At 42.4% G+C, this 13225-nt stretch overlaps 1 protein-coding gene across 1 annotated transcript; it reads left to right on the top strand.

Moving 5' to 3' along the window:
• Positions 1 to 1105: 1105 nt before the first annotated feature.
• Positions 1106 to 13156, top strand: srla (sarcalumenin a). Its single transcript, XM_008407739.2, has 8 exons — positions 1106 to 1215; positions 6720 to 7541; positions 8425 to 8517; positions 9186 to 9281; positions 9959 to 10075; positions 10162 to 10395; positions 10531 to 10880; positions 11577 to 13156. The coding sequence occupies exons 1-8, from the start codon at positions 1131 to 1133 to the stop codon at positions 12075 to 12077; spliced, it is 2298 nt and encodes a 765-aa protein (XP_008405961.1). The 5' UTR covers positions 1106 to 1130; the 3' UTR covers positions 12078 to 13156.
• The last annotated feature ends 69 nt before the right edge of the window (positions 13157 to 13225 follow it).

The raw sequence follows: 13225 nt of genomic DNA, 5'->3' as shown, positions 1-13225 counted from the left end.
TAACCTGGGCTTTCTTTTGTCACACCTAAATGCTTCAGTTCACAAAAAAACATTTTAGTGTCATACCTCGACGGCCTGGCTGAAAAATGACCAAATCCAGGTTCCTTCGTTTGAATTCGTTTTTAGCTAGCGACGTTTAAGACAAAGCGTAGCTAGCCAGACCACCTGGCTCGGTGAAAACATAGTTCCTCATTGGTAAATTATGAATTACGCGATTACCGACATTTTTTTTTTTTTTTTTTTTGCACAGCTGGGACCAATTTTATTGGCACTATGCATCCCTACTGCTAGGTCCAGTTTATTTAAATAGCAGATGTCATGCTCAAAGCAACACAATGTGTTTTCCATCAAAAATAAAAATGCAACTGCGAAGGAAAATTGTTCTCAACATTAAAAGGGTGATAAACTTTGGAAATGTACATTGGCAAAAAAAAAACAAAAAAAAACTGACATTTATCAAAACAAGATGGTCTTAAATGAGATCTAGAAAGTGGAATTTGTGGAAAAGCTCAAAATGTTTGTCACTTCAGAGAGTGAAATATACATGGAATTAGATATTTGAAGCCTTTATTTCTTGGTTTACAGATAATCAGGATGCTCAACTTAGTGGAACAAATATTTTGGTAGGAAATTCTGCACCAGCAACATGAATATCTCTGCTCTTAGGTGGATTATAAAGCAAAATCAATTCAAGAATTTGTGGAAGAAGTGTCACAAAGTGTGGACTGAGGGTGAATTGAGTGCATCCAGAGCCACACAAACACACACACACACACACACACACTGCACTTTTCAGAACAGTTTTGTTTGTAGATGTACTGGTTTATTGATCTCATGTGATTTTCAAATTTTATGAGGCATTAAATTTTAGTTTTTCACTATCTGTAACCCATAATCATCCATCCATCCATCGTGTACATCAGTGACAATGAAACCAGAGCTAAAGTTTCTATTTTGGCCCTTTTAGATTCGGGCCACAGACTCACTTTAAACTACAAGCGTTCGGCCCGCCTCTTCCTGCTCCGCTCCTATCAGCGCTCCCGGGCAGCTGTTCTGACACTCAATGCGACCCCACCTCCAACGACGTGCCCTCTGACCTTCAGCCGCAGCGGTATATATATCAAGGGGGGATGATCCGCAGTCCTCTGGCAGCCAAAATGAAGCTTCTGGCGACTGCGTGCCGCTTGCTGTGTCTCCTGGCTCTGTCGGCTGCAGGTACGGAGGCCGGATGAATGAAATAACCAGATTTAGACACAAATGAATGTTTAGTTTTTGTTTGTAACGCTCTTGAACAAAAAAAAAAAAAGGGACTGATTCAAATGAAATGTCCACTTGATGTGTATACGCATGTCACCATTTTTGGTAAACTTCCTAACAACTTTGGTAGAATTTGCTGCTTTAAATCTGAATCAACCAGATCTTTTTTTTTTTTTACACTGGACGCTTTGCTCCGTCTCGTGCTGTTTTGGGGTCTTTATCGACTCTCCCTTAATTAATGTCGAAGCTTCTTGTAGCTTCTTGTCCGTCCTTGTGCCGATTCGTTTTGACCCCCACTGACCAGGTGTCGGGATATTGTCAGACAAAGTCGTCATCAGATACGGTTGTTAGGCTGATAATGATCTCTTCCAACCTCTCGGGAATGCACAGACATCGCGTACCCAAATGCAAAGATTGCTTCTGTGACGTCTTTGTCAGACAAACTTCAAGCCATACACTTTGACTTAAATTTCACAGCTAAAAGAAATTAAAATTTAAAAAAAGAAAAGTTCCTGGCAGAAAATTACCAGGACATTTTCCGCTAATTGTATGAATATTTCCGTTGCAACGCATGGATATTCACTGTAATTGAACAGTTTCTCATGGTAAATTTACTCCATTTCTGAAATGTTCTGGGTTTTTTACATTCACAAATATTTGCGTTGTTTAAAAGTGGAAATTTTCTGTAATATTACAGCACATCACCTAGCATATTCACAAACATTTGTGTTATTTAAAAGATGAAATTTTTCATATTTTTATAGTACATCTTCTTGTATATTCCCAAAAACTTAAAGTCTGCATTACATACTGAATATATTGTAGTTATACTGTAAAATATACTGTATTATCACATACTTAATATGTTAAATACACCTAATTTTGAAACAAACATTAAACTCTGGATGCAATCACTGCCGAGTCAAACACCTCAGCGGGGCTTCGTCTGCTGCTCCGCCTGCCGAGCCGCTAATCTGTCATGCACTCACACACAATCAGACTCTGTTTCCCTGTGGCTGCTATGTTTAATTGCTGCCATATGCCGACTTTATGACATCTTGATGTATTTATTGTTCTTGGAGGAGACCCTGAGCCGTTCGCGGCTGGAGCTCCTGCAGGAGCCGCAACGCGGCCTCATGACAATTGCAGAGAGAGGGCGACGGGCGTCACGCTTCCTGAAAATAGAAATGGAATTATCCCTCCTTCTTTTCGCCCTCTGACTCATTGTGGGACTATTTCTGGGCGTCCAGCACCCAGGGCACCTGTCCCGCTCCGTCCCTACAGGCCTGCGCTCTGCCCAGGCTCCAGTGTCAGGCTGCTGCTGCTGCTGCCGGGGAGTCGGGGAGCATTTCTGGCAACTGATCTGCACCACAGCAACACGTTGCCATTAACTGTATTCCAACGTTCTTGAAGTGAGAATAATCCGCAAGCAGAGGACTTGAAGGTGTGCATGGTTGTTTGTCCTGTGTGTCTCTGTGTTGCCCTGTGACAGACTGGCGACCTGTCCAGGGTGACCCCACCTCTCGCCCGGAACGTTAGCTGGAGATGGGCACCAGCAACCCACCTGACCCCACTAAGGGACAAGGGTGTCAAGAAAATGGATGGATGGATGGATGGATGGATCTCGAGTCAATTAGTTGGTGTCTGTAAATAAGCATTGCTGCTGAAGATTCTCATTTAGATTTTGGACTTTAACAATCGAGTAGCGCCTATCCTGTCTGCTTTAACTTTTTACGTACCATAAAGTAATAATAAAAAGTTGACATTAATACTACAGAATAAACTATTCATCTTATTTTCTATCAGAGATTAAATTAAGTTTATCGAGAATGGTAGCAAACAAATCTTTGGACTGAAAATGTTTTTAAATGTTAAAAAAAATTTTTTGTTTATGATTACTCAGGAAAGATGCAGTCTGTGTTTATGCTGTCATAAACAACGCTTAGTTATTTTATATTTACAAAAATGCAGAAAAAGTGTGATAAAGACTTGTTATAAGTGCTCCAAGCGTTAAAGTAGTTACCAGTTATTCTCCAATTAATTAATCAGACAATTATTTAAAATGGATCTGAATGTTTTAATTCAAACTGGGTAAAGTGATTTGGAAAAGTATTCACATACCTTGAACGTCTCCACATCGAGTCAAGTCACAACAACAAACGCCTTTTTAAAGGTTTCCTTTGATAAACTAACAAATGTGGATCTGTACTTTGACTGGGCCATTCTAAAACACAAGTATGGCTTGATTCACACCATTTTACTGCATCCATCCATCCATTTTCTTGCACCCTTGTCCCTTGGTGGAGTCGGGGGGGTTGCTGGTGCCCATCTCCAGCTAGCGTTCCGGGCGAGAGGCGGGGTACACCCTGGACAGGTCGCCAGTCTGTCGCAGGGCAACACAGAGACACACAACCATGCACACACACTCTCACACCTAGGGACAATTTAGAGAGGCCAATTAACCTGACAGTCATGTTTTTGGACTGTGGGAGGAAACCGGAGTACCCGGAGAAAACCCACGCATGCACAGGGAGAACATGCAAACTCAATGCAGAAGGACCCCAGGCCGGGAATCGAACCCAGAACCTTCTTGCTGCAAGGCAACAGCTCTACCAACTGCGCCACTGTGCAGCCGCCCATTTTACTGCATTTCAAAGATAAAACCTTATGCAAATCTTGGGTTTTTGCATCTTCTAACTTGTTTTCTTCCAGGATTGCTCTTCATTTAGATCTCTAACCACCCTCCATTTGCCAGCAGTATCAGACAGATATAATAATCGCTGACAATGATGAGTTAGTCAACAATTGTAAAACCTTGTAGCTTTTTGTTGTTTGGCTCGTGTTAGAACGCAAACGATGCCACTGCACCCGTCTGGACTGTATTCAAACCTCCCACATGACTCAGGCAGATCAGAGTCGAAGCTATACAGACATGGATCAGATTACTCTTCTTCCTCTCTTGAGTCATTCAATTATAGACACCTGCGGTACACTTAAGTCTGCTCAAGATGGGTATTATAAGACCTTGGCATTGACTGCCGAGAGAGATTTCTGCTCCATTACCGAGCCGCTTTGATATTTTTACACAAATGTCCTAGAGTCTGTTTAAGTGGCTTTGATCAATAGTTCTTAAATGTTTTCTGAAGGTCTATAATAAATCCAAAGCAAATCATGTTTGAATGTCTAGAGAGGCTTAAAAAGTGAAAGATGAAGAGATATCTAAAGATGTCCACAGACGTCTAAATGTGGTATGAAAGTTGTTGAGTTTGGTCAAATTACAACATCTGCAACGTTTGGCTAAAAAAATGTCCACTTTCAATTTTCTTTTCTGACCAACCTTGACGTCATCAAGAGTTTTCATTCTTTGAGTTCAAGAGGCTTTTCATGGTTGACTGATAAACAGAGGGATGCAGTTGCCAGCACTGGTTAGGTTAGAGCAAAAAGGTCTTCGGTATGAATCCGAGCTTTGAATGTTTTCAGGAAAGTGTGTCCTCCAGAAAGTAACATGAAGAAATGAGGGATGGCTTAAGACTGTGATGTAATACTAACGATTATTTCTAAAGGATGGATAGTAATTGAATAGAAGCTTCACATTTTTCTGCACTGAATCTGTTAGATTTACATATTGTTTGCAAACACACTCACAATCGCGGCTATTCAAGGTTGGACCTAACTTGTCTGCATGTAACAATTAAATATGGGGTAAAACTGGACTTTTCCTGTCTATAGGTTTCAACCAAATTTGACCCAAACTAAGATGTTCAAAGCCAGACTTGGTTGGCCTCTTTGATCAGTCCCAACCTCCTCTGAGCCTCATCGGGTCGTCAACAGATTTCTTATGACTTTGCACTTTTGTCATGTTTCGTAGCCTGGAGGCAACATCTTCTTTTCTATCTGTTTCCTATGGAAATGTGCTTGGGGAACTCCTCGAACTCTGAAAATTCACCTTTTTGTTTCTCACAGATATTTATTAAAATAACAATATGACACAATGTGGCCCCTTAATTGTATTTTGGACTCAATTTTATTTTCACTTTTGGCAAAGTCTGCATAATAACGCCTCATGACATAACATTACTGCAGTATTGTGTTTTTTTTACACGTTGAGTAGCTGTTGAGGCTGACTACCCCACTGGGAGGTGGTAAGCCAAAAACTTAGAGCCCCAAGAGGTGACAACAACATGATGGGAACACATTGGACATATCTTAAGTTAGTGTGGGGGACAGTGCTGGACGGTACTTTGGGGGACTGGAAGGTACATATTGTTCTCATAATGACCTTTCTATGGACTTTTAAAAGTGGGACACTTAATAGAAAACAGTTTGCCAACAAGGCACTTGATGAAATCTGATATTTAAGTTTTAGTTTGTGGCACACAAAATGCTAGAGTCTCGTTTATTTATCAGTACACAATTTCACACATCCGTTGTTGGCAACAAAAGATCCGACGGTTTTAATACTAATGGTTTGGTAAGCATAAGTTTGGCTGGAAATCTCTTAGACTTAGTGGAGTCTTTAAGTACGAAAATCACAAACAGCAAGAAAATGAAGTTTAATCACCAGAGGTCTACCTGAGTCAAAAATCAAAACAAATATTTTCAACAGGATCTTCTTAATAAGTGACAAAATGCTTAACAAAACATCTGATGTCTTTGACAGCTGCCAAAACCTTTTAATCCTCCTCCCTCACAGTGAATCCATCTTGTAACATGAACTGCAGTCATTCATTTAAGTGTCTCACATCACACTCTGTACCACAGGCAGTTAAATTTAAATGCAGGTCACAAACCTTTGCTCTTTGTCTATCATGGCAGTCAAGGATATCTTGTATGTCTCAATGTATTGGGATGCCAAAAGAGTCCCCTGTTGTTAGGTATGATTTCAAAGAAGTGATGGTAGCTGTGTTTGATCTATTAAAGCACGGTAACAAAGTTTAAGTGTAATAGCAGCACTAAGTGCAGAGAAAGTGATTAAAGAAAAACATTTTATTGTTAAGGCTATTATGTGAAACCTCTGAAGATGGTCCAGAATACCTCAGTGGTCAGCTTTCTGGTCTTCAATAAGCTGCTTTTTGGTCCTCTGCATCCTTTTCAACTTCCTGTCACCATGACTACGCCTCATAGCAATTGTCCCAAAGTTACAAGATGAGAACAAAAAAAAAAAATCCTTCCAGCTGCACAGCATCCAAAAGTAGAAGAAAAAAAAACAAAACAAGCAGAAGTCTAGAAAAAGAACAAATCAGAAATAACAGAGCCACTCCAAAATGCGGCTACAATGAGCGGCGCAATTCTGGAACCATAAACAACGCTGGAAATGGATGTACAGTATATGCAGGTCAAGTCTCTCGGGAGCAAAGTTATGACTGGTGGTGAGCAGGAAAGGAGATTCATTATTATTATTATTAGAGCAGCCCCGTGAGCTCTTGCTTGATGTTCTTTAACACCTTCATTTCTCCTGACAGAGTCCTCCATCCACGAGGAGGAGCGTCGAATGCGTCTTCAGCTCCAGCAGCCAGACGGAGACCTCTTTCCCTGCGGATGTGACACAACTGATGCCAGCCAGACCTCGTCCAATGACACCCCGGCTCCAGAGAGAGCCGTGTGCCACCCCTGCAAGCCCCTGTCGAGTGATGAAGACGAGTTGGTGGCCGCGTTGGAGCAAGAGCTAGAGGAAGTACATCCAACTGAGGATGATTCTTCTGTCGAGGAAGTTGCAAGTGAAGAAAGGAGCCTGGAGGAGATTGCAGAGGAGCGTGAAGAAGCGACATTTGGTGCTCAAAGCAAGGAAAAGGAAGTACCTCAAGAGATCATAGTTGCTGAGCCAGAAGAGAAGACACCTGAGGAAGAGGAGCTGGAAGCACTAGCAGAATCGCCTCAAGTAGAGGAAGAAGACGTGAGTCAGGACATTGCAGCTGATGAAGACGAAGGTGTAGAGGAGGATGAAATGGTGCCTGAACCAGAGGAAAGACCCCCAGATTTGACAGAAGACCCCAAACCGGAGTCACAGGAGCTACCGGAGGATCGAGTGAAAGAGCCGGAAGTGACAGAACAACCTGAAGCAAAAGCAGAGCAAGAAGTTACTTTAGAGCCTGAGCTAGTTACCGAGCCTGACCCAGAACCAGAAATCACCCATCAGGCTAACCAGGAACCTTCTCTGGAAGACACTGAGGACGATGCAGTGGAGGAAACCACAGAGGACGCACCGGAGTCTGAACAGGGTTCTGACCAGGAGGTGAAACCAGAGGAGGTGCCTGCAGAGGAGCCAGCACAGCTTCAAGCTGAAGGTACAAAAAGTTGTCGAAATGCACAATTTTATTAACTGTTGGACTTGGGAGGGAGAACATTACTGGGTCTTCAGTTTTTCAGTCCTCTTCAGTAACAACTGATGACATCGGACACTTTGACAGCTACTTTTTGTACAGTCAGAGATGAGCTAAGAGTCTCACGGCTTCATAGAAATGGGATTGCCTATGCTTCGTTGCATGCACATTGTTGGATACTATTGTACTATTGGATATATTTGTCTCTTATTCTATTCTTAAGTTAATTATGTATTTTGTTTTATTTCTGCCACCCAGAGTAGGGGAGGGTGTTGAATTTTTAAAAATAATAATACAAAAAATACATATTGTCATAATTAAGCTCTTCTTTAAACTAAAAACAATAAAGTTATTTAAATCTGGAAAAAAAAGATGCTCTAATAGTCAGACCACAATGCAACTTTTAGGCATGCGTTCAAATCATCATATGTAGTGGAAACGCACCCTGAACACACCACCTGCAAAATGTAAATGGTGGTGACAGAATCATGTTGTGGGGACGCTTTTTTTTTTTTTAACAGGAGGAAATACCGAAATACAAGGCAATCGTGGAAGAAAACCAGATAGAGGTTACAAAACATTGGAAACTGGAGCTAAAACAATATAATGTGTTGTTTACATAGGAACAAAACCCTGTTTTAACTATGAGGCTAGTACTTCTACTCAGATTACTCACATCGCTTCTGTTTTTATCAACTTCTGCAGATTTTTGCTGATTTTGTTCTCAACTCTCGTAGATCAGAGACGACAGCTGTCTGTTAGCGAAGCACAGCTTGTTTCGGTCACATTTAGATTGGCTCTCTTTCATTCACCTGCCGACTCACCGCATGTTCATTCACTCTCACAGAGGAAGAGGCCATTGGGTCGGGCCTGAGAGACCGCTCCCACATTGAGGAGATGCTGCGACTGGCGACGGCTGAACCGTCAGCAGAGTTCTCTGGTAAGGGGCAAAATATCGACCCGATCGTACTGATGAGAAGAAGTCTTTACAAGCTACACGAGTTCCCTAAAATATAACGGAATATTAGGGCCAAAATTACAGAATAAAGTCATAATGTTGGGCCTAATGCTCCACCATACCTGAAAGCTGATGGGAAAGACACTCATCTATTAAACACAGTTAAAACACATTGCCTCTATCCATCATCACCACCGGTTACGTCCGTTGGACCTCTGCTGTGGAAACGAAGCCGTGTCTTGAACTACAACAGCATCTGAATGTTTACACCTACGTTGTCAATGCAAAAAGGAAACCAGATGTGCTTTTTTTTTTTTTTTTGCGTCGCCGTGCTGCAGCCATTCTGATGATTGCTTCATGATGTCTGGGCCAAAGTGTGTGCGGATGATGTACCATGTGAGTGCGTGTGTACAAATGAGGGCGATTAATCAGACCAAATGTGATGCTGTCCTGAGCATAAAAGCCTCTACAGTTTGTTGAATCAGAGCGGTTCCTGTTAGGAAAGTTATGAGCTACAGCAGGGCAGGCCTTTTATTGCCTCCGATCTGTACAGTAAATTTTATGGGGTCTTTTCATCATCCACAGCGGAAACAGGTTTTGGCATTCGCTGTTATGGGTCTGTCTCTCTCTCTCTGCTTTTCTCTGTTTAGGCGCCATAAAGAGACTGTTAAACATCTACCATAAGTCCATCAAGCCAATGGAACAAGTCTTTAAGTACAATGAGCTCAGGCAACATGAAGTTACAGGTAGGTGCTGCTGGCTCTTCCTTTGGAGAACAATGGTGAGACCAAAAGTAGCATAAGCTAACTTTTACCAATCAGATCAATCTGCAGGAGCTGTGTCTTGCAAAAGTGTTCATTACAAAACTGGAGGATTTATTTTATATTTTATTTAAGAGAAAACACAAAAGTAAAGCATAGTTTTTTGTTTTTTTAAGGAAAAGGACACATGGTTTTAATCAAATTTTTCCTTTTTTTCAGCATCATTCTGTGGAGATGCTTTTCTTTAGGACAGGGAAGCTGACTGGAGTTAATAGAACGATGGAGGAAGTTTATAACGTTGATAATGTGTGGTAGCATGTATCACACACTAATGAAAGCTCTTGTATCAGCGTTGATACGGGGATTTTACTTAGTGTGTCGCTCTATTTTAGTGTTTTTCTCCTTTTTGGTCCAGCACTGAATCCAGCAGAGTTTTGGATGCAACTTTCAAGGGATCTACATAAAATTCACCAAATGCTTTCATGGAAATTACCGGCAGGTGGTTTAGGCATGTTCCAGAACAAGTACCTGTTAACCAATAACTTCTACGCTTGGACTGCATCTTGTAGCGGGTTAGGGTTAGGGTAAATCTTTACAAGGTGGTGGTTTCTTTTTTTTTTTCTCAAACCTTCCTCCTACCTTTTATAAACACACACCTACAGATGGTGAGATCACCTCAAAGCCAATGGTTCTGTTTCTCGGACCCTGGAGTGTTGGGAAGTCCTCGATGATCAACTACCTTTTGGGTCTCCATGGCACACCCCAGGAACTTTACACAGGTTAGCGCAAATAAAACCTGACAGTTTCTGATTTTGGTGTATGCACCGGGAAAAAAAAAATCCCTTTCTTTTCATCCGTGCACCAGGTGCTGAGCCCACCACATCTGAGTACACGGTCATCATGCATGGGGAGAGGCTTCGCACCATAGAGGGCATTGTGATGGCAGCAGACAGTTCAAGGTCCTTCTCTCCGCTAGAGAAGTTTGGTCAGGGCTTCCTGGAGCGACTGGTCGGCATTGAGATGCCCCACAAGTTACTGGAGAGGGTCACCTTTGTTGACACACCAGGCATCATTGAAAACCGCAAGCAGCAGGAAAGAGGTGAGGATCACTCCAAAAATCTGTCCTCTATAGAAAGGTGGATAGAGGAGAGATATTGTTTGAACAAAGCCATCAAACCTTTAGTCTTTTCCATAGAAATTGCACAGCTGAAGCTAACCTAGCTCACTTTCACAGGTTACCCATACAACGATGTGTGCCAGTGGTTCATCGACAGAGCCGACCTCATCTTCCTGGTGTTCGACCCCACCAAGCTGGATGTGGGGGGCGAGCTGGAGATGCTTTTCCGCCAGATGAAGGGCCGCGAGTCCCAGATTCGCCTCATCCTCAACAAGGCCGACAGCCTCTCTACACAGGACCTGATGAGGGTCTACGGGGCCCTGTTCTGGAGCATGGCGCCGCTCGTCAATGTCACAGAGCCGCCTCGCGTGTATGTCAGCTCCTTCTGGCCGCAAGACTATGCTCCAGACACCAGCCGAGAGCTCTTCATGAAGGAGGAAATCTCCCTGCTGGAGGATCTCAACCAGGTTAAGCTCATTGCTTTCTGTTCAGTAACCTCAAGGTGATTCTGTGGTTCGCTGCTGAGGGTCTGTGGGGAATTTCTCAATTTTTGGGCCGCTGCTGTTGAATATCTACAATTGAAACCAGAAGTTTTCAAAAAGACACGTGGCTTTTTTTCTCTCTCTCGCTGTCTCAAGTTAAGACAGACCAAGCTGTTTGTTTTTTGTTTTAGGTGAGTTAGAATCACCAAAATTATTTCTATTTGCCTAAACAATGAGAGAAAGCCCAAATGATGAGGTTATGGCTTTGGAAACTTCTGATAGGTTAATTATTGTGTTTATTTGTATCCTTTAATGTATTTCTCATATTGTATAAAAAAGGTTTAAGTGGTTAAAAGAAAAATCTGTGAAATGTGCTAATTTATTTATTTATTTTATCAGAATAATTGATTACCAAAATAGTTAGTTGTTGCCCTAATGGGCGGGTGTTTTTAATTAGCAACAGAAAACTTTAACAGTGTCAGTGTTTGGGTCCAGGTGGAATGATGATATTTATTCTCCCATTCAGTTTCGAGACCTGTTTTACAGGATGGCATTAGAGCTAGTTGTCAGTGGCCTACACCCTGGACGGACCACCAATCAAAGCTGTATTCTCCTACGAGTTCTTGTTTCTTGACTCTGCTTTCTTATTTATGTTCCTTAAACTTGCCTCTGTCCGTGCAGGTGGTTGAGAATCAGATAGAAAACAAAATTGCCTTCATCCGCCAGCACGCCATCCGTGTACGCATCCACGCTCTGCTGGTAGACCGCTACCTTCAGACCTACTACGACAAGCTGGGCTGGTTCGGAGACCCCTACGAGGTTTTCCAAGACGTCGTGAACGACCCCGATAAGTACTACATCTTCAAGTCCATTCTGGCCAAGAGCAACGTCAGCAAGTTCGACCTGCCCGACAAGGAGGCTTACCAGGACTTCTTTGGGGTCAACCCCATTTCCAACTTCAAGCAACTCTCCCAGCATTGCAGCTGGACTGACGGATGCCTGCTGGAGAAGATCGAGAAGGCCATTTCGCACGAGCTTCCGGCTCTGCTCAGCAGCGTCACCAAGAGCTCAGGGGCACCCGCCCCGGCAAAGGCTGCCCCAGCAAATCCGCCGCCTCTCCCCGGTACATGCGAGGGTCCAGAGTGTGAGGAGAAACCCAAAAACCGCTGGAGGAAGCAGTGAGATGGAAGGGAAGAGGACAGGAGGCAGCCAAGGGAGAGATGAGGTGGAGGGCAGCCAGAGAGTTTCCTGAAATAATGTCCACTGGTGTGGATTCCAGGAATAGCTCCAGGAAGACTGAAAATGGGCAGAAAACGAGATACAGAATGGACTTCAGGATATTTTGTGTTCCTACTTAAATGGAAAGAACATTTGCGGTACATGTTCTGTTAGTTGTATTTGAAAGCAGAGGAAAACAATGCAGGGTCCTCTACATTTATTGGAACCCTTTATAAAGATGTGTAAAAACCCCTAAGTTAATTGTGTTTTACTCTATCATACATTTATACAGTTCATTTTATTTACCTTAGCTTTAAATTTAAATACAATTGGGGGGGGAAAAACATCTGTTCTTTTTTCACCAAATCATTGGTGCCACACTAACTTGCACCCCTACTTCTCTTATAATATTTTACAAGTTTTAAACAAACAGACCATATTTTAGACCATTCCTCTTCGCACAAACTCAGTAGGTCATCCAGTCTTAAGTTCTCTACTCTTCGGCTCCCCCACCTGGGCATCTATAGGATTTACATCTCAGGAAGTGAGAAGGAAGGTTGATTTAGTTAACTCGTGAGCCGTTTCTGCATTCATTCAGCCAAATTTCTCAGCTCATTTTTCGCTTGAAAATCCCTGTGACGATCCAGTTTCAGTCTTCCGGTCAGAGATCCACTGATTTTTATGTGAAATCTTTCAGTGTCTAACAGTTCACAATGCCAGGCACTCTAACTAGATTTCCAGACTATTTAGGAGAAATACAAACCCATCACGCATCACAGAACCTCCACCATGCCTAACAGTGAGAATAAGGTGCTTTTCTAAGAGTTAATTCTTTGTTTCACATCAGACCCAGCTTTTTTGTTGCACTCACCAAAGCAGCCAGTTGAAGTCCCAGTAGAATTTGCCAAACGGCAACCATATTGGCATTTTCCATTAAAATGCACTCTGTCGGCACTCTGTTGGGTCCTTAATCAGTATTTACTCTTAATATTGTCCTTGTTTTGTGTGATTCATTGCCAGTAAACAACCAGGATACAAAAACAGCAGCAGCACTCTGCTTTTACATATATGATTGTTAGGACAGAAAAGGCTTTTTCCTGGCATGCTTCCCA

This window comes from Poecilia reticulata, chromosome 1 (assembly GCF_904066995.2).
Source record: "Poecilia reticulata chromosome 1, P_reticulata-male-v2, whole genome shotgun sequence".
NCBI lineage: Eukaryota > Metazoa > Chordata > Actinopteri > Cyprinodontiformes > Poeciliidae > Poecilia > Poecilia reticulata.
This window is presented reverse-complemented; position numbering and strand designations above follow the sequence as displayed.